Source organism: Podarcis filfolensis, assembly GCF_964270895.1.
Source record: "Podarcis filfolensis genome assembly, chromosome: 3".
NCBI classification, from domain to species: domain Eukaryota; kingdom Metazoa; phylum Chordata; class Lepidosauria; order Squamata; family Lacertidae; genus Podarcis; species Podarcis filfolensis.
Window position 1 is genome coordinate 53360741 of NC_139606.1, and position 22167 is coordinate 53382907.

Sequence of the window (22167 nt, forward strand, 5' to 3'; positions counted from 1 at the left end):
ATAGAGAAGACACAAAAATATGAAGAAATAGTGATAATATAGAAAAAATGAATATTATCCCCTTCTAGTTGAATGAATGGCAGTGCTTCACATATATGAAATAAGTAAATGGGTACAGTCACTAAGTGGGCCGAAACCTTCCCCTCCTCTGGTGACCATGAATGACAGAGGGTTGTTGCTCCTCCTCACACTGACTGGGCAATCCCCACTACAAGCCACAACCAGCCGTGGCAACAATTATGTCATCAAGTTGCATCTCTTCTCTGGACATGCCTTGGCAACAGTACATCCCCATCTTGTCTCCTTGTCCCACACTAATGACTGAGCTCCATGTTTTGCTCTCTTCAACTGTGTTGCAGGTACTGGCATGTTTATTTTGCTTCATAACATTAAGCCCCTATTTGAGTAGGCCTGCCGCCTTTGTATAACTGTTGGTGCATATCCTTCTGTTTCCTGTTGTGCTGGGAATAGAATACAATAGACTGAGCAGAATTTTTGGTTTCTGTAGTTGCCTAACTAGGCAAAGGTAAAGGGCCCCCTGACTGTTAGGTCCAGTCACGGACGACACTGGGACTTCAGTGCTCATCTCACTTTATTGGCCAAGGGAGCCGGCATACAGCTTCCGGGTTATGTGGCCAGCATGACTAACCAGAGCAGTGCACAGAAATGCCGTTTACCTTCCCAGCAGAGTGGTGCCTATTTATCTACTTACACTCTGACGTGCTTTCGAACTGCTAGGTTGGCAGGAGCAGGGACCGAGCAACGGGAGCTCACCCCGTCGCAGGGATTCGAACCGCCGACCTTCTGATCAGCAAGCCCTAGGCTCAGTGGTTTAGACCACAGCGCCACCCGTGCCCCACAGTTGCCTAACTAGCATGCTTCAATAGGTTATAAGAAGCCTATACAGTCGTACCTTGGCTCCCAAACGCCTTGGGAGTCAAACGTTCCGGCTCCCGAACGATCGAAAACCGGAAGTGAGTATTCCGGTTTTCAAACTATTTTTGGAAGCCAAATGTCCGGTGTGGCTTCCGCTATTGTTTCTGGCACGCCTGCACAATCAGAAACCAATTGGAAGCCGCGCCTTGGTTTCCGAACATTTTGGAAGTCGAATGGTCTTCTGAAACAGATTCCGTTCGACTTCTGAGGTACAACTGTACTAGTTCGTTAACCAGTGTTACCAGGCTTGCTTGGGACACAGGTCTCTCTATACATGTATTTCTGTAACTGCTTCTACATATTTGGGGAATAATCTTTTTGGAACATGATTTACTGGAGGGAATTTAGCTCAGATATGCTAAGGGAACAATTTCCCACTGTGACCATGGCACTTTTCTGCTTTCATTCTGTCTGAGACCCATTTAAACAACCTGATATGGTGAAATTCTGGACTGTACCACTTCAGTTTACATGTGTGTGTGTTTTCATATCTTTATATGTTCCCTCCAGTAAAAAGTTACCTGATATAGGAAGTGAAGAGATCAGGGAGGAGGATTTCTTTTTGATGTCCTACTTTATTACCTTCAGGTAGATCTGCATGTGTGTGTATATCTATATCTCTCTATCTCTTTATCTGATGGGAGCATTTATGACCCTACCCACTGGCAATCTGCAGTGGCACAGCCAACAACTTTATTTGCACAACTCCTAGTCTACAGATAAGTATCTAGAATACTTGATTAGACAGAGTATTTCTAGTGTTGACAGCAATAAATCTCAAGAACTCACCTGTCGAGTTCTCCCAAGGTTACTTATTCTTACAAATGCCCTTGTCCCCAGACATGATGATCTTGGGACATTACAACCACAGTAAATGCAACTATCTAAAACTCCATATTGCCTTCCCCGTGCATTTATCTCACTTATATAAATTTAATTGTGTGACAATAATGGCAGTAATGAGATGCATTAAAAGCAATGCAACTTCTTACTAAAAACATAGAAGTCTGTTTGGGTATTTTGTTTGTTTGATTCACAAGTAGATAATAAATTGACATGCCTGATCTTATTTGGGGTAATTTGTTTACAGCATAATGGATTTTGACAAGGCCAGTTTTTTGCAGCTTTGCTTCAAAAATGACTCAAATTTTCCCCATGTTCAGAACCAAAGGCCTTTCCTTATAGAATTTTATCAACTTTTTGTTATTAAATGGGGTTAAATGATACAAAGCGATAATTCAGGCTTTCTAGGAAGAGTAACCTCAAGCTTCCCAGAAAGAGTAAGATGTATTATTTATTTATTTCAAAAATGTATAAGCTGCTCGTCATCCTAAAATGAATTTCAGAAATTAAAAATCTACCAAACATATCCAGAGTTTTAATAGGAGTAACTACTTCCTCAAAGCTGTCTTGCTTTAACATTATTAGGTAAATATAAGTTGCCATTTAAAGTGACAGTAGCCAATTTTCAAAGCTATTCTCATTTGAAAATACAGTACCATATTAAAGTAACTAGTGTTAGGTGGCTGCAAGCGACTTCCACAGCTGGTTGCCAGGCACGTACAAAGACAAGGACAAGTTTCTTACCATTCACTTTTTATTAAATATTTACAGCCTCTTGGATAATGGCGTTGTCACAAGTAAATCTACACCCCACTTCTCTCCCACTTCCTCATTCGTCATCAGCATCACCTCCTCTATGGGTGCTGCTAAGTGCCCTCTGTCTTTGAGCTCTTTGCTCTCCTACTTTTAAGGCTTGCCAGGTTCTGGGAGATGGTGGGTCTGGAATGCTTTCTAATGATAACAAGTCAGCCAGCTGCTGCTCCAGCTCTGCCTGCTCCTCCTCTCCCATTATTTCCCAACTTTCCCCCTCATCTTCCTCTGAGTTGTGACCTCCCTCAAACCCCTGTTGTAATTCTGAACTGTCTTCCTCTTCTCTGGAAGGGTCAGGCTGGGGAGGCGGTCTCCACTATTCCTCCTCTGCCCAGTTCCTGACAACTAGATAAACTTATTGTGGACTTCACAATCTTGAAGCAAATGTTAATATCTTTAATTTAATACAGTAACCGTATCTGACTAGCTTTGTACCACACACCTGTACCCCATAGCTTCCAGCTTTTGGCAAATTAAGAGTCCAGATGGAATAAGGAAAATGGGGTGGTGGCAGTGGCCCAGGGGTAGGAGCACCACAAGAGTGGAAATTGGGTTTTCGTGCCACAAGAGGTCCAGAGGGCGACAACATGAGAACAGGCCTTTTCTGAGATGGCTCCCCGCCTGTGGAATGCTGTTTCGATGAAGGCTTGCCTAGCGCCTTCATTACATATCTTCAGGTGGCAGCTGAAAACGTTTCTCTTCAACTGGGCCTTCAGCTGATTAACATTCAATGGCCTTTTAAATATGTTTGGGGGGTTATTGATTTGTTTTAGTTTTATCTTATTATGTACGGTATTTTGTGTTTTCATATTTTTATGTTGTGAACTGCTCTATGATCTTTGGATAGAGGGCAGTAAACAATTTTTACAATAATACCACTACCACTAACAACAACACTATATATATTTTTTTATAATAAATTTTTATTGGTTTTACAACATATATTAACACACAAGAACTAACAACTCACAACACAACACATTAACAAACAAACATATAAACACGTATAATTTCATAACCTTTTTTTCTTAAACCTTATTTCAACGACTTCCCCATACCTCCCTTTTCTGCATTCCTGTTTTGAACTTTTTCAGCAACCCCTAATTTCAATTACTTATAGTTCAAATTTCTTTAATCCTTTTTCTCTTACCCAATCGTTTATCGTTGCAATTCTATTTTACGTTACCCATGACATTTTAGCACTCAATAATTTTACAACAGTTCTTAAGATAAACTTTAAATTTCTTCCAATCTTCTTCCACCGTCTCTTTCCCTTGGTCACGGATTCTGCCAATCATCTCGGCCAGTCCCATATAGTCAATCACCTTCGGCTGCCACTCTTCCAGCGTGGGTAGTTCTTGTGTCTTCCAATACTTTGCTAGAAGAACTCTTGCTGCTGTTGTAGCATACATAAAAAACGTCCTATCTTTCCTTGACACCAATTGGCCTACCATGCCCAGGAGGAAGGCCTCTGGTTTCTTGTGAAAAGTACACTTAAGTACCTTCTTAATTTCATTATAGATCATTTCCCAGAAGGCCTTGATCCTTGGGCACGTCCACCAAAGGTGGTAGAAAGTACCTTCAGTTTCCTTACATTTCCAGCATTTATTATTGGGCGTATGATAGATTTTTGCAAGCTTGACTGGGGTCATGTACCACCTGTAAATCATTTTCATAATGTTCTCTCTTAAGGCATTACATGCCGTAAACTTTATACCGGTGGTCCATAACTGTTCCCAGTCAGCAAACATAATGTCATGACCAATGTCTTGTGCCCATTTAATCATAGCTGATTTAACCGTCTCATCCTGTGTATTCCATTTCAACAGCAAGTTATACATTCTTGACAGATTCTTAGTATTGGGTTCCAAAAGCTCTGTTTCTAATTTTGACCTCTCCACCTGGAAGCCAATTTTCCTGTCCTGTTTGAAGACTTCATTTATCTGATAATAATGAAGCCAGTCTCTTACTTTAGACTTCAATTTCTCATAACTCTGCAATTTCACTTTTCCCTCCTCATGCTCTATAATTTCCCAATATTTTGGCCATTTGGATTCCATATTAAGTTTTTTCACTTCCTTAGCTTCCATTGGTGACAACCACCTAGGGGTTTTATTTTCCAGCAAATCTTTATACTGAATCCAAACATTATATAATGCTTTCCTAACAATATGGTTTTTGAAACCTTGATGGATTTTAACCTTGTCATACCATATATATGCATGCCAGCCAAATCTGTTATTGAACCCTTCCAAATCCAAAATGTCTGTATTTTCAAGAAGCAGCCAGTTTTTCAGCCAGCAAAAGGCCGCTGATTCATAATACAATTTTAAGTCCGGCAGGGCAAACCCCCCTCTTTCCTTTGCATCAGTTAGTATCTTAAATTTTATTCTGGGCTTTTTGCCCTGCCAGACAAATCTAGATATGTCTTTTTGCCACCTCTTGAAACAATCCATTTTATCCACAATCTGCAATGTTTGAAACAAAAATAACATTCTCGGCAAAACATTCATCTTAATAACAGCGATTCGGCCTAACAAGGAAAGTCTCAAATTTGACCATATTTCTAAATCTTTCTTAACTTCTGTCCAACATTTCTCATAATTATCTTTAAATAGGTTCACATTCTTAGATGTCAAATTAATCCCCAGGTATTTCACCTTCTCAACAACAACACTATAAAGTATGGGGGAAGAACCCTTCACACACACAATTCATTGATATCTGTAGGTGTGGGTGTGTTGACAACAATGTGATAGAGGGATGCTGTGCCTTCACTCTTTCCCTGTTGATAGCAATAATCCCTGAATACCATTGCTCCCACCCATACCCATCTCTTCCTCTTCCTCTTCCTTTCTCTCTCCCCCACTCTCTCTGTGCAGGCAAGCAGGCAGGCATGTAGACATTAATTACTGGTTTCCTAAAACAAAAAAAGAAAAATGAGAAGAAACAAGTGGGAGGAGAAACTGGCATTGAGACAACAGAGAATATTGAAAGTGCAGATCATGGGCTACTCATCGCTACTTCCCTGGCCTTGATCAACAGGAATCAATAAAACAGGATGAAGCTATATAGAAGAAGCTTTCAAATAAAGTTGGAAAGAACCTTTGCTGAATGGAAGTGGTTGCACATTATCAAAGGATATTTGTCAAAGAAAAGGGCATTGCTTTATCATACAATGGTATATTAGGTGCTGTGTGGAATTTCTGTTTCAATTCTCTGTCCACCTCATTTCAAAAGTGCAATGCTTGTGTGTAGAGGAGAAGGGACCTTGTGCGGTATTATGTGGCTATGCTACCAAAGTCACATAACTTCTTTTACTCCTGTTGTGTAAATCATGAAATCTGCAATGGGAATCTTCACGTTTGTGGAGGATTCCCTTGCCGTTTAGAAACAAAGGCTATCAGGCTTCTCAATGTTGCAGAGAAACCTCACTCCTAGAGGAGTCTTCCTGCTGTAGAGTATTGTAAACATGACTGTGTTAGAATATAGTTCTGTTCCACCTTAAAACGGCATGACTGATGTGTGTCACATGCCTGTTTACTTCCAGCACAGTCTGCCGGGAACTTCCATTTGTATATTGCTTTTGCTTTTTCCTGTTTTGCTTGGACACGAAGGGAAGCAGACATATTTTTCCATTGTCCTGCTGCTGAATAAATGCTGTAAATATGCTTACACATGTCTCTGTCTGCTACTTCTGCTGCAAAGAGTTTTATCTCTGCTGGCTTGCGTGCTTAAGCCAGCTGGGGGCCTGCCAGACGCCCCTGTCTCCCGGTAGCATCCCAACAGACTGCAGTAGTGGGGGCAGGAGAAGCCAGACCCTGGGAGTGGGAGGAAACTCTTTTCAACATGCTTTCCCTCTATATGTGACTAATGCATTAAGAAGGCTCAAGCCTCAGCTACAGAAACAGGTTCTACTGTGGAAGCATCCTTACCCCTACCTGTTCCAAGTCCAGGTCTGCAGCCACTGTACCACAACTGTCAGTCAACTAGCAATCTCTCAGATAAATCTGTGGTCAGTACATAACTGAAATATAAGAAATTGCCTTATGCTGATGCAGATGATCTTACTGTTGTTTCACTCTTACACTTTTTCAGATCTCTTCTTGATGGCATTCAACTAGAGTTTCTAGGGATTACATCTGGGTGAAACACATGCACCCAGTCATGCCCTCTTTGATATGCATGTCTCTTAACATTTAAAAACACTCCACAGGGCATTCATAGGATAAATACAAATGTTGCAGTGTTATATAGCAGCTACAAATTTGACTGAAAACCAGTGGCGTAGCGTGGGTTGTCAGCACCCGGGGCAAGGCAAGTAATTTGCGCCCCCTAACCCATGGATTTGCGCCCCCTAACCCGTGGATTTGCGCCCCCTAACCCTAACCCCCAGATGTTGCGCCCAGTGCGGCCGGCCCCCCTGCACCCCCCACGCTACGCCACTGCTGAAAACTAAACCAGTGGTTCTCTTTCTTCTCCACGCACCAGTGAGCTGAATGGATATGATTTTCACCCAACATTTGAATCTGATTGAAATAGATGAAATGAATTATTCACAGATTGCACTTAAGAGATAAATGCCAAAAGGTCGAAAGTCTCTTAGAGTATTTCAGCACAATTCCCTTTAAAGGATGGTTGTTCCTCCCCTGAAGGCCACGCTTTGAGTTTTAAACAGGAAGTATCAGCAAAGCGTCGGCGTTTCTATTATCACTTGGGATTTTGAAGAATTCTGGTGGAATTAGCATCCCAGCTGTTATTGAGTTTTCTTCCAGCACATTAATCCTGATGGTAGCTTTCAAATCCGAAACTCTGAATGAGTCCTATTGATTTCAATGGCATTATTCCAGAGTAAGCAGTCTGAGGACTGTGATTATGACTCTTGGCTCCATAGAACATCTGGAAGATAGAATCTTTTGACTCATTTGTATGCAGTCATAAAAGCATTTATAAGAAGCTCTCTCATAAATGTGCTGTTATGGTCTAAAGAAAGTTTGTGAAGATTCGTCAGGGGGCATGCTTACAGATAAATCTGTCCACAAGAGGGCGCACATAGAAAAAATATTCTGTGAAGGCAGTGCATAGTGATAGTGTCCTCACTTTGCCCCAAATCACTGTTAGAAAACAGTGTGATATGTAGGTTACTGGATCCTACCTTCTCAGAGCACAGGGCTAGGTTAAATTGGCTCCAAGATTCATTAGATCTTAATAAAAACATTGGTTCAACCATGTATGCAGCTGACAATTTTATTGGCATGGATACATCCTTCTCCTTGGCACATGAAGGCCACAGAATAGTCTGGGAGCTTTCCAAAATATCTGTGGTTTATCATTTTTTCATTGCACTGTACCCTCCCTGCCCCCGCACACCCCCTTGACATAGCATTTTTCAATTGGCCTCTTTTCATGAATATGATTCTAGCTTGAACTCCTTTTTATCTAGGGGTGGTAAGCTCACTGTCACTTAACTGGCTACAAAGTTGCATTATCCACATTTTAAATATATATAAAAAGGTGGTGCAAAAAGCTTTCATTTCTTAAGCTTCACTATTGTCTACATTCTAACTAACTGAGCTGCTGCTTCTTTTCGTCTGTCATGTTAGTTTTAAACAACTGTATGTCTCTTCTGGTATTAGGAATCCATTACTGCCATGTTGGACCTCTCAAGCAATGATAACCAAATTACTTGAAGGGCATTAATGTTCTATGAGGTGTGTGTTACCCCAATTTTTAAATTGGTTTTTAATTAATTATCTCCACCTTTTTGCAGTTTTGACTTTTATTCATTAGAGAATGCCTAGGGGTCATTATGATATGGTGATTTTCTTCCCACAAATCTCTTTGTCTCTCAAGCACACATTCACGCAAACCGTGTGTTTTGCAATCTAGCTAAATTGAATTTAACTTGCCTTTAAGCTTGAAGCCCTGGCCTCAACAGAGTGTCCATGACCCAGAGAAAACCCAGACAGACCCAGCCTTTTTCAATCAATGGTTCTTTCCTGTGCAAAGGTACAAGTCATTGTGGTGTAGTGGTGAGAATGTCAGGCTGAGATTGAGGAGAGCCACTCAGCCTTGAAGCACACTGGGCGACTTTGGGTCAGCCACTACAGTGGAACCTCGGTTTTTGAATGCAATCCATTCTGGAAGTCCATTTGACTTCTGAAACATCTGAGTGAAGGGCTGTCGGGAAAGTGAATGGCGAAAATGGAAAAACGTGCAGCAGAAGCCGTTCGACTTCCGAGGCGCGTTCGAAAACAGAAGCATTCACTTCTGAGTTTTTGGGTTCAGCTTCTGAATCATTTGGCAGCCGAGATGTTCGAAAATGGAGGTTTGACTGTATCTGGCTTGCAGTAGAGAACTGATGCAGCATGTGGTACATCTTTTCTAAAGTTTTCAATAATAAATTACCTTAAACTCAAGTCGTCTCTCTGAATTGATTAGTTTTACTGATGGGTAGGATGCAGTGAAGTCCCAGGTAAGCCCATATATTATTTTACTTTGCAGTTCTATTTCATTACCATTATTGTGTTTGTATAGTTCATGATAATATGAGTTTAAAGATTTCCATTTTCTGAAGGAAGCCTTCTTACCTCTTATACTTTCCTTGACTTTGCTCATTAACCATGCTGGCATCCTCCTGGCTTTGGTAGTACCTTTCCTGTTTGCAGTACACATTCTACCTGAACTTCCATTATAGCAGACAATAGCACTCTGATCATGTGTCTATTACTATTTTAGAATTCATGATACTAATATTTGCTATGATACTCCAGAAAACAGCAATATGATTGTTATGCTATATGATTTGTCTTCTCATTTTGTATTTTTATGTTGTAAACCACCATGTGATCTTCAGCTGAAGGGCAGTATACAATTTATGTAAATAAATAAATATTAATAATAATAGATTGCCTAGTTTTCTAAGAGCCGATTCGGTGTGTATGTGTGCATAAAAACTTGTTTAGTGCTTAACTCTCAACTGAACATGTGAATTGCCTCCTTTGAAAAATATAGTGTTTGAAATAATGTGACATTCATCAAAGAAAAGGAGAAAGCCAGTTGCACATATAGCAATTTTAATCCATTCCATTTTAAATACCACAATAAATTTAATTTTCACAATAAATTAAATAGCCATATTCAGTTTACAAAATAGAATTACTTAGTGTGAAACCAGTATTTACAAACAATATACATTATGTACAGCAGGTTTCTCTTTGTCAACGTACAAGTATAGAAGGGGGGAAATAGACTTCCTTTTCGACACATGATTGACATGCTACAAGTGCCAAGATGATCCATACAATAAAAACAATAGTGCAAACTCACCACAGGAAATTTGAAACAATGTTGATTGCATGAGAGAATTTCTTTTCAAACAATAGGAAAAGAGTTCCAGTAGAACTCAGCATTACAAGGGATATATTTACACTGCAAACTTGTATTGGTTTTTTGCCAGTTTAATTAGTACGGTCCCCCCCACCCCAATAAAAAATCCTGGAAATAGTAGTCAGGTGAGAATTCTGTATTGCAGATCCCCTGCCCCAGGTCAAAGAAGCATAGTTACTTTGAAAGAGTGACTGTTAAACCAATATAAGCCTGAAGCATAGATTTACACCTTTAAAGGGTCAATATTCTTTTAGCAATATGTATCCATAATAGCCCATATTAGACCTTTCAATGCAATTCTTGCAATGAATTCTACCATAATATTCTGCCTTCTCTCTAGATATGTTTGGTATTAAATTTTACGGAGCAAATAGAGTACTGACCCTTTGAACTGAGTAGCTGAGTTAATTCCTTTAAATGACACCTTCTCATTTAATTGTATAGCATAAAACGATGCAATTATGCAGAGAGTAAATTTTATGTTATTCACTGCTCTGTAGAAAAATTGATCCCACCTTATATTTGGTCACACACTGCATATATACAAGTATGCATGAAAAAGGGTTACTTTGATAGCTGTGTATACGAAAAGTGCATATTTTTTACTCTAATAGAGACACGGTGGCATATCTCCAGGTGCAACACACAGTGTTGTATGAAATTTACTTTAGGGCCAGTTAAATGTCCTCCCTGTGATCTGGTAAAATTTCTGATTAAAAGGGTGAAAGAACTTGCGCAATTTGGTAATGACAGAGGAGTCCACCTCCGGATGGATACGTCCTTTGCTTCCCGCCAGGCACTTGTTAAAGACAATGTTAAACCGCAAGCAATAAAACCCTCTGGTGACATTGAAATATAAATTATATTGACTTATCCTTGGAGGAAGATTTAAGAACTTCTCTACCAGCTGGAGTTCTGGCAGTGGTTCTGTAATGAGACGATCGCCATCGACAATATGAAACTGCTCTATGGGAAAGTATTTTAACCACCTCTCCAAATGTTTTGTGTAGATGCTCGTTCTTACTGCCTTGTATTTAGTGTTCACCTCACAGGTATTAGGATCAATGGCCAGCTTTTCAAATTTGTAGTAGGTTTTGTTTTTCCTTTCTTTTCCCTCCAGCACCTGAGTATAATCAGAAATAGCTCTTGTTGTGGGTTCCCTGACAATGATCAGCAATTTGATGGAGGAGTTCATCTTATAAATCCTTTCAGGTACCTCCTCTGTGATAAAGTATGCTGGACTTTTCTCAATGGTTATCTGATGAGGATAAGAAAATGGCATTTTTTTCCTGTACCACTCGATGCCCTTGGCGTAGTTCTCATCATTATCAAAGAAGTGGATTTCTTGAGAAGCTTTGACCACTGCTGGGTGGAGGTTCAGCATTTCCAGCAGCGCCCGAGTTCCACCCTTCCTCACCCCAATTATTATGGCCTTGGGAATCTGTTGGACCAAACTGTGAAGTCGAATTTGCTCCTTGCTGGCATTGCCCTTCCGGAACTCATGTAGCAACCCACGCTTAAACTGTAGAGCTCGGAGTGGAATTTCATCTTGGCCATGGAGTCCAAATCGACCATCAATAGGGCATATGGGCTGCAGTCTGCAATTCAAAAAAGAGGCAAAATAGGAGTTATTAACAGTGAAATCTTACACAACTGCTCAGAAGTTAATGGTGCTTTCTGTAAGGTGAGTGGATACTGGATTTCAACATAAAGGTAACAAGAGACATCATTTATGCAACTGGGATGATTTGCAACAGCCCTATTAACTTGCCTGGATGTAGACAGTTATTATCATGGTAAGAGTTGAATTGACAGTAAACTAGATGGCAGTAGAACAGATAACACACAAAACAGTTCACCATGCCATTGCTTCATCCACTCCAGGAAGCGTCACACAGATACACACTGTGTTTCCAATGAAGCATGTAGTTGCCACTGCTTATATGTATGGATGTTTCCAAATGGTTGCGTATTGTGGGATCAATGCATGCAAGCTTTTTACAGTGTCCCCAAAACTTCAATGCCATCAAAAGGCTAGCCCATATTTTCTCTCTCCTTTAATTTGGATTCAACTTCTGTGGAAAATATGATATGTTGAAAATCCTTGTTGTCAGTCTTGGCATCTGAATGGCCTGTTTGCAGTATTAAGCTGTAATCTGGTAACATCCTCAATCAGGAGCTTAAGCCTTCATGTTACACATTAAACCGTATGCTTGTTGTGTACACCCACATGCACAGTTTTAAGCCTACACTGGAATCCAAGTACCTTGCTACATAAATGGAAGCCACTTTTGATTGAACAAGGCAGTGTTGCTGATTTTCTTCCCCACCTCTGCCTATTGCCTGGAATTAAAATGCTCCTACTGGAATTTTCGTTCTTAGAACAACCCCTCTCCCCTCCAAAAAGGAAATGGTTTTTTGAAATGAACTTCTAAGGAAATCAATGCTAAAGAATTTTGAGCAACTGCTTGTGTCCTTGTGAACCAAAAGAGGTATCTAGAGCAACCCTTTCAGATAGGATAGCCATTCCTTGCATGAAATATGTGAATGGAAACTTTGGTGTAAGTGGGCAGTATTTTTATCACACAACTGCAGCCTGTACATAAAACGGATGCAGAGTGATCATTGCATGTCTGAAGGCAGTTGAACCATGTGGTGAGCCACAGGACTGTGATTTAGAGCAGCTCCTTGAGCAATGAGCAGTAGTATCAGCTTCTATACCTCCTAGACAGGAAGAGCTATAAAAGACTTCCTGTTTGGGCTAAGGCTTTGCCTGAGCAGCAACTGGCTTTGGCATATATTTGTGTGTCCTTTTGCTCTGACTCTCTAAGTATAACTCCTTCCTCCAGCTTAGCTGACTGTTGTCTCCTCCCAGGTTCTGACACCACAGCAGCAATCACTTTTAATAGCTCCAGGAGGTGGGGAAAGAAAAGCAGCAACCATAAGTTAATCCCAAGGTGTTAGTTTTCCTACACTAAGAATGATGTGACTGCAGATCAAGGAGCCTATTGAGACACTCAGACTTCTGCAGCAACAGAACAGGATTCACTAGTGAATAAAAGCCCCTCACAGCTTGGTAAAAACAGGAGATATTGGAATAAACCCTTCATGCCATTAGCAATAATTATATATGGATCCTGTAGCATTCACTGCTGCACGAGTTCAAGGAGTCAAGTACTGTGTCTGGATAATTTTATGACCATTAATAACATTTGTAGCTGTGCAAGCTTAGATTGGTGATAAGGTTAATTAAATTTCATGCCTCAGGGCACAGGACAAATTTCTGCAGGAGTCAAGAAGGAATTTTCATCCCATACATGAAACTGCATAATTGGCCATGGCCATTATGCATATCGTTAAGGTATGGAGTTTTGCTGGTGGATGGTGGGATAATGCCAGCCTAGGCATAGATGATCCTTCCTTTTTCAGTATATGCAGGACTTCATTTTCAAATAAGAAACTGGAGAACTAAATTGTGACAAGTGGCAGAATATGGAAAATTTGTCACTTTCTGGGCGAAATGATGCATAGGCTTTATCAGTAGGTGGATCTTTTTGGCAGTATTTAGGTCTGCATTTGTTCTCACAAGCTCAGTTTTGTACATCTGTCCTGTTGCTTCAGGAAATCATTCTCAGGCAGATCCTCTTCACCCAGTGTATCCAGCTTCAACACACACACACAGCTAATTAACATAGTGAAAATCCCTCATCCCTGCAGCAATCTTTCAAGTGCGATAGGATTCCAGGCTTGACAAGCTAACTCTGCAGGCTCATGCATAATTTTAACTACCACAGTAGCACATTAATTGCCCACTCATAAATTTCAGAAAGGAAGATGCATAAATACATCATAACTGTTTGTCAAGACTCGAGGTCAATCCGCAGATGCACACACAGACAAAAATGAACCGCTGTAATGACATTTTTACTGTTTGCTGCTTTAGTTTCCTTCTGAAAACAACTGCCAATGCGCATGGAATACAAATGGAAAGGCAGGATGCATTGGCTTAGGCAAGCTGAAACTTTTAAGTTTACCCACACCCTCCTCCACCCTTAAAAAGAAAGGAAATAACAATGAAAATCAATACTGCAGCAGGTTGTATTTCTAGATCTTAGTAGTAAGACAAAGAGCTGGAAACCTATTCAATTTTTTCCAAAGTCTAAGAGGGAGTTGTGTGGGGAAACCTCAGCTAAAGCTATTTAGGATTATGAATGTCACCCACATGTGCTAATTTAATGACTTACCTATCCAAGCTCCCAACTCTGGCAACTAGATATAGGAGACTTCCAATAGCAAGGCTGCCTAGCACAAGGAGCTTCTGTCTCAGCAACGCCTGCTGTTTGAATAGCATGGCCCTCCATCAATCTTCAGGACTTCTTCAGTCTGCAGGGAGCAGAATACATAAACCACTCATGAGCAAGTGGCAATATACAGGCTAATGTTTATTAACAGGCAGTCAATCAATTCCTACAAGTGATTAACCCACACTTGCATCTTTCTCCCGCTCCCCCTCTCACTCACAAGAAAAGCAGACAACGTCTTTATGTAGTGACGGTTTGGGCAGTGCTTCTAAATTCCAGCGCTACCAAATTCAGGGGGTTCTTGGGTCTTGAGTCCTTGAACACTCAGCAGAATGGAGATAGAGGTGGGTGCCATGTAAGCATGTCAGTTTCACCTGAATAATGTTGGATACAGACAAGTCTGAAAAGGATGGAAAACATTCTTTTTGCACACTCATTCACTAGCCGTTTTCTGACATCCATATGTCCAAAGGGAGAGGAACGGGCATGAAGGTGTAAGCAAGGTTTACAACAGTCGCTTCCTTGGGAGAAAAGTCAGATATAAATGAAGGAGCCTGGCTACACACTCTCATGCTCCTGTTTCCCTGCCTCTGGGTGTCTTTTCTTTGGGGATAAATCAGATGTTACAATGGCATAGTTTGCGTGAATATGTGGGTTGTGCCGAACTAATATGATACGGTGTGATTTGTAGCAGAGCACGAATTGGCAGGTGAAGCTGCTGAACCACCTGTTTCCCTGAAACCACTTGTACTGAGCCTCTTATACGTTCAGTTAAGATTTCCCATTTCAAAACCCCAGTGGATATTCTCTGAGAAGGCTAGAAGAAACAGGAGGGAGTTTGTGGGGTGGGGAAGCATGGGGAGCAGGGAGAGAGAATGGTTTAGGACTCCACTTATCCTGCACTTTTTATCCCACCCAACCCCATGGTTAAATGCTAAATTCAGCAGTGACCCAAATGTAAACAATGGCTCTCCCATCATAACATCTAGTTTGCTCCTTTGCTAGATGGAAAAACCGAACAGGTAAGACTGCAAACTCAGAAAAACATGAGCTGGTTTTAGAAAAGGGACATGGAATGGAACGGAAAAGTCTGTCAAATAGCTGGCTCTTCAGATGATCTAATCTTTGAGTAAAGACTACATCTGGCAAGAGAGTGAGATTGTACCCATGCCTCCTGCCACATATACCTATATTACTTCTGGGCTCCCTCATAGGTGTGTTTTGACCAGTTAGTTGACCAGGAATGCATGTAGGATATAAGTGTGTGGTTTAGGCCTACAGTATATGCAAAGATCTTTTGTAAACATTACAAACAAGCAGACAAGTATGGTGGGAACAGAAGTGAGATAGACATGACTAGTGCATAGGACAGGCAGAGATCATATTGTTCTTCTACTGTGTGCAGTCTATTGCCTAAATAGTTCTATGGAAAATTCTTTCAGCACGGGCCACCAAACCTCTAGAAGAACCTAAGTGGGTATTATTTCAGTTATTCAGGGTTACTTGCAGTGCTGAATTCTTGCTTCTAATGAACGTGTGAACTCTAGGCAACTATGGTTTTGAATATTTTAATCTAAAGAGACAGATCACACCCCAAGCTTTATTTTGGTCAAAAACACTGTGGGGTTTGCTTTTGTTTTGCAATAAAATCTAAGGCCCTGTCTTGAAAGATGCATGGAGAAAAAGTGGCACATTTCCCCTGAACAACTAAGTAGACAAGGATTTTAAGGGATTTTCACAAAGCTGTACTATACGCCTTAGACAAAGCTAGGATTTGAACTTGGTTCTCAAGAATTCTAGTTTGAGCATTAGCCACAAGATGATACTCTCTTTTTTATTTCTCTTCCTACAGTCTTTTTTAAAAATCTCTTGCATGTTTTTTTGCTAAAATAGGTGAATTTTTTTCCTTTGAGATTTTTAGTAGTGAAGATATACTATTGCCAAAAATTATGATTTGCACTGAGAATATTACAACCACACATGACAGCTTGAAATGTGTGTACCTCTATAATCCCAATGATTTTAATTAAATTCTTTAATTTTAAAAATGGTTGTTACAATGGTATTAAGGGTAGTGAATATTTACAGTTTTATAGCTTTTGATCTAATACTACTGATATGAACATCAACACAAAAGTTACAGTTTTGGAGGAGATGGTTCTGATTTGAGTTCTCAAGACTACAGTCCTATAGAAATTTAGCTGAACTTAACAGGACTTACTGCAGAGTAGGCATGCACAAGATGGTGCTGTAACAAACTTGAAATCCAGTTCTTCTTTATGTTGAAAATAAGCTTGTTTAAGTGTCTCTTTTCATGTATAAATATGAGGACTTCAATGCTCATTAATGTCTGCAGACTTTGTCATGAACACAGGCAGCCGTAGATGACAGCAAAAAATACATGAAAAGACAATTTATTGTCTCTGAAATTTCAAGGTTATATCCAACTAAGCCTTACTCAGAGGAGACTCACTGAAATAAGTGAATCTAAGTAATGACCATAGATTTAAATTGGTCTGCTCTGAGTTTGATTCACTGGCTTCAACCCATAGTCTTTAGTGTCTTTCAGGTAACAGGAGAGTCAGATATATAAGCAATCTTTCTCTGAGCTTCCCCCAATGTTTTAATTGCACATAATGATACAATCATCATCTTGTTAGCAGCAAATTTAATGATTTACACAGAACACTAAAACAAGCTGCTTAAAAATGAACTGCAACTCAATTGTCTTTAAGGTTTCACTGAAGTCATTCCAATATGTTTTTTAATTCTTTGTCAAACAGTCCTTGTGAATTCACATTATAAATGTTCACATATGCATGGATTGTAGTAATGGATCCAAAGAATTTGTGGAGGCCTGGTTAGGAATGCAGTAAGAATTTCTTTAAAAGGCTGATGCTCTTTTACAATTCCTTAAAATTCTAACCTCTTTTATGGTGCAATTTGACACCATAAGGCATTATCCTTTTAAGTGTGCCTGTCTCAGATATAAGAAGAAATCAAATTTCAGTTTTCTGAAATTGTTTGCATTATCATCTTTAACTTGGAAAAGTTTGGATGGCATCCCCCCACCCCCTGACTTAAGTAAGTTTACTTGGACAAAGTCTGAAATCCAGCTTATGGAAGTGCCATGGTTGTTGCTGGAAACTGTTATCCCATGGTTCATGCAGCTTATCGTATAGAGGACTTCCCATAGAATATTTTATTATTAGTTCTGCAGACACTGGCATGGAAATATTCCATTAGGTAACTGCTTAACATGCAAACCCATAACTCAAATTATGACACCTGTGTGGAGCTCCAATGATGGGAAAGGTGTTTTTTTTCCTGCAGCAAACATAGTTTTGCTATAATATATGAACCAACTCTGAGAACTTGATTTAACAATAACAATTACTGTAAATAATTGACAAGAAGACAAAAGGAAGATTCATAGACTCTGAACACCTGCTCCCTAATAGCTAATTACTGGCGTAACTGAATTTGTCTCTTATTTTTATTTTGCATGTTGGTCCTTACCAACTATTCTAGTGAGTGAAAGATGCTTATGTATTTTTAAAATGGGAGTTAATGCAAAAAACCCCCAATACATTCTGGTATGTTAGATATAAAATAATAAATGTATCTTTCAGTCTGTGTTTAAGTCTTAAACTGCTATAACAGTTTAAGTTTGTTTTATGCTCTTTTGTCATATTGTATTGTGCCACATTTTAAAACAAACATCCTGAGAACCAGCTGACAGGGAGGTTGTCTATAAATAAAAGGCTTAAATCATTTTTGACTCAAGAAAGGCCCTATGCCTTGCTTGACATGTTTTGCATGTACATAATACCTTGATTCTGTGGGTGGTTTCTTTTATAGAAAAATGTGTGATATATATACAGTGGTACCTCGGGTTAAGTACTTAATTCGTTCCAGAGGTCCGTTCTTAACCTGAAAGTGTTCTTAACCTGAAGCACCCCTTTAGCTAATGGGGCCTCCTGCTGCTGCCGCACCACCAGAGCATGACTTCTGTTCTCATCCTGAAGCAAAGTTCTTAACCTGAAGCACTATTTCTGGGTTAGCTGAGTCTGTAACCTGAAGCGTATGTAACCTGAGGTACCACTGTACAATCATTTGCCTTGTATCAAAGAGTTTGCCTAACTCTTAGTAGCTTGGTCAGTATTCAAGGAATGCACTGTGTATTAGAAGCAAGAAGCATAACAAATTAGAGGGGCTATTAAAGTATGAAGCGGGGAATGTCTGGCCAAGGTAGCCATCTGAGAAGCTGTATGAGTAATCTGCTGCAATCTTCAAGGGGGTTGGAAAATTTTCTACACCTGAGCTCCTCTTTTCTTATTAGGGTGATAAATTTGAAAAATGTTGCAAACTGCTGTGTAAGAACAAGACAATGAGGAAAGGCATTATGAACTGTGAAATAATAATTTATCAGTCCCAGATGGTATTTTTCTAAAAAAAACCACACCACCTGAAATAAGAAATTGCATAAGTTCCTGTACCTTAAATTATACAAGATGGGTATCAAGTATCTAGTGAAACACCAATGGACTTTATATCCTCAATAAATATTTCACAGGCACCCCAGGAAACTACAGGGCTAAACTGACACCACTGAAAAGAATCACTTTTGCAGTTGTGTGCGTGCGTTTGTGTGCGTGTAAAGCTTCCCTGCCTTGTTGCCTATAGGAAGGACTTCTTCACTACAGATAGGCAGGTGAGTAGTCCATTCAGAAGCCTGGAGAGATGCACAAAATATGTGAGTCACCTGTATGCATGGTTAACACTATATTTTCTTCTTTTGCAGTCTGAGTAGTATAGCTTGATTAAAATACATCTCCTTTACCCTTTCTCATTTTTGTAACTGCATCTCATTTGGTAATGAGTGGTTGTTGCAGATACAGTAGGATCAGCGTAGCATTTTGGCCAAGTTGAATGCCAAAGTTGACACAGCAACATTTGTGCCTTCTATACCACCTCCCCCCTCCTCCCAATGCCTTTTTCTTTCCTTGGCAGGGATATGCCTCATACAATCAGGTAGCGTGATTGTTTCAGATTAATTAAAATCTGGGAGCCGTTTCAGTCTCGCTATTCTTGGTAGTATTTTAAAGAAACAGACGTGCGGAATTCAGTAAGACTTGGAAATGTTAATATATGTTGAATTCACTGAGGAGGAAGCTAACACCAAAATCATTCATGCTGGAAATGTGTTTTAATGCTACATTACAACTGCAGCAATAGCTATGTGGATTCTCCTGATATTACTTTGTCAGCACACAAATGGTCACATTGCATGGTCCTAGAAGGGACCAAACAAGAGGACTTGCCATCTGTATAAGAATTTCAAGCATATGGGATGTTTAGTAGCAGAAATCTAAGCTCTTATTTTCAGAAGGAATGTTCTCATGAAATAAGAGAATTAACAGAGTAGAGCAATAAAGACTAGTATTGCTAGGTTGGCACAGGGAGGGAGGACATCGCTCATCTGCATTCTGAACACTGAGCATCACTGTCTGTTCCTGAGAGCGAAAGGAGCATGGCAGCAGAGCCAGTCAGACACTCCTGCCACCACAGCTGTACTGTGCTGAACTCCCAGCACCTCACCACTCTCCTAAGGAACTGACAGCAATGTTTGAGGTTTGGAAGGCAGGTCAGCAATGTTGCTTTGCCTGGTCCACCCCACAAACCTCTATTGCTGTGCTGAAAATTTCCTGGACCATTCTTCATCAACTAATGTTGCCTTCCCACTTCCCACCTGCTTTCGTGGTCTGGCTCTTCGGCAAGTCGTTGGGCCTCTTACATTCCCTTTTCAGAAACTGGTATTTGATTGTGCAATTTTCTCTCTCCACAGCATCTATTTTAAATGAACTAAGAAGTTTTGTACTGTTCAAAATATGTTTATGTCCTTAAAACTATTCCATAAATAACTGCCTGCTAATACTGTGGCTATCTGAGGAAGTCAAGATCCTCTACAGGATGACAGGATGACAGGCAATAAGAGGGTAGAAGATGCCAGTTGGGATCCAAAGGTTCACATTTAGGAGCTGGAGGGTCACAAAGTCCAGGGGGCAGGTTCGTGAGTAGCACAGTCAGCAGCAGGGACTGCAAGCAAGCAAGCAAGCAAGCAAGCAACTGCAAGGACTCTATTCCTCATGCTTATGAATAATTTGAAATGCTTGGTATTCTGTCTTGGAGCTGCAAACCGTGATGTTATTGGATGGCAGTTTTAGTCTGTTGGCTCTTCAAATAGGTACCGCTAGGGAGACGGATAGCCTTAGGTGGTTGACTAGATAGGTATAAGATGTGAAATTGAAGCACAAGAAAAAGTGGTTCTGCCAATTTGCCAAATAAATCACAGGAACCGGAAAGAAGCAGTAAGACCTTAGTTGTGCACCCCACAGCCGTTGACAGCTCCCTAGCAATATCTATTAGCAAAAAACCCTCTGGCTTCATTTTATCAAATGGTTTGTTGCATCATCCAACATAGCCTGAGCTGCTGTGATGTCATGGGATGATCATGGAACAGTCTAATTATGCAAATGTAGCAGTAGACAATCCTTTTAAAGTGTACAGGAATCGCTTAAATATCACTTGTTAAAAATATACAGGATAGCTCTTCTTTTTTTAAAAAAAAAAAAAGCTCTAGAAAAACCAGTCACATAAGAATGAAATGTTCTTTTCTCCTGTCCATTTGTTGGGTTTAACATTTGGAATGTATGGGGGTTCTAGACAGAACTGACACCCTATAGTGCAAAAGTTGAAGTGAAAAGAAAACCATCTCATTCAGATTTATCAAGTGGCTCTTACTGTTTTCTCTCTTTGTTTCCTTCTTTAAGCATAACATAAGAATTGTTGTGAATAAAAAGGGTGTAAGTTTATAAATTATACACAGCTATAGAGCTTATTACTGATCTGTACTCATCCTCTTGAGAATCACTGCAGGAAATGCTTTGAGCAAATTCCAAATTTTGAAATGGGTTCTCCATTTCTGTATCTCATTCAGCTTTTGATATTGGGCATACATTATTTATCATAGCTCACCACTCTTTCGTCAGCTTGAGCTGTCCTCTGGCACCATGTCGGCAGAATGATGTTCATTTTGCATTTGCAATTACCAAACTTAAAAGAAAGTCAGTTAATCCTGCCTCTGTTAAGCTCTCTCATTTAACAGATTGTTAAGGGCTGAGATGTGAACAGAATACCACTGTGACCCAGAATTCTAATTATTCTTTTAATCTTGCCATTTCAGTGGAATATGTAAGTATATGTTTATATAAGAAATACTGCCTTTTCTTCTAAAGAAGGGGATAAAAGGTTTTTGCTCCCCCCAACACCACATCATAAAATTGTCATTAGAGCCCCAGTGAATTATATGCTGTTCTACCAATTCCAGAGTAGTTTCCCCTATCAAACAGTTTAAGACAATCTCCTTGAAAGTAATTCCAATGCAGTTCCATTAGGAGTGTCTCAGCAGTTTGTGCATGGCCCTGCTTCTCAATTACCTCACCTTGAGAAATGTGAAAGAATCACCTAGTCAGTTCTCTCCCAATAAATAAAATATATGCCTGAGAAAATCCTGTTTTTTTCTGGTTGACTTCCTCTCCTGTTAGTCCCTTGCTGCGCTTGTCTCATCCTTCTGCCCTTTGCTCTGCCTGGTCACTGACACTGAAGTAAGTGTTGGCTACCAAAAGGCCTCTGGAGATCAAAAAAGCCTTTTATTTTGCACATGAAGATGCTGGCATTTGTTTCAAGAGAGATCCAACCCAGTTCGCAGCTGACAACTGAAGTGATTTGTTTACTCCTCGACAAATGTCAGATGCGAGACATTAGTTCCTCTTCTTGTCTCTGGCACATCCCAATCTAAAGTCATTAACAAGAGTAGAAACAGATG

The 22167-nt window shown here is 40.0% G+C and overlaps 2 protein-coding genes across 16 annotated transcripts in view; one reads left to right on the plus strand and one right to left on the minus strand.

Annotated features, from left to right (window-relative positions):
• Positions 1-22167, plus strand: part of LOC310760342 (uncharacterized protein) — a 140977-nt gene that overhangs the window by 14113 nt on the left and 104697 nt on the right. For 5 of the 9 annotated variants that reach the window (XR_014546896.1, XR_014546897.1, XM_083608715.1 and 2 more), the window contains exons 1-2: positions 150-359; positions 18856-18993. The exons of 2 other annotated variants lie outside the window; for them this stretch is intronic. The gene's annotated coding sequence lies outside the window, so the exon portion shown is untranslated. Of the gene's footprint in view, positions 1-149; positions 360-18855; positions 18994-22167 lie in introns of those variants that run through there. 2 more of the 9 variants (XM_083608711.1, XM_083608713.1) reach the window with 1 other exon arrangement.
• The window catches only part of HS3ST5 (heparan sulfate-glucosamine 3-sulfotransferase 5), a 142387-nt gene continuing 129868 nt past the window's right edge, over positions 9649-22167 (minus strand). For 6 of the 7 annotated variants that reach the window (XM_083608647.1, XM_083608650.1, XM_083608648.1 and 3 more), the window contains 2 exons: positions 14223-14361; positions 9649-11576 (listed from right to left, as the gene is read on the minus strand). In XM_083608647.1, the coding sequence (XP_083464773.1) occupies positions 10646-11576; positions 14223-14329 (1038 nt within the window). In that variant the 5' untranslated portion in view covers positions 14330-14361 and the 3' untranslated portion in view covers positions 9649-10645. Of the gene's footprint in view, positions 11577-14222; positions 14362-14499; positions 14654-22167 lie in introns of all 7 variants that reach the window. The other variant, XM_083608652.1, reaches the window with a different exon arrangement.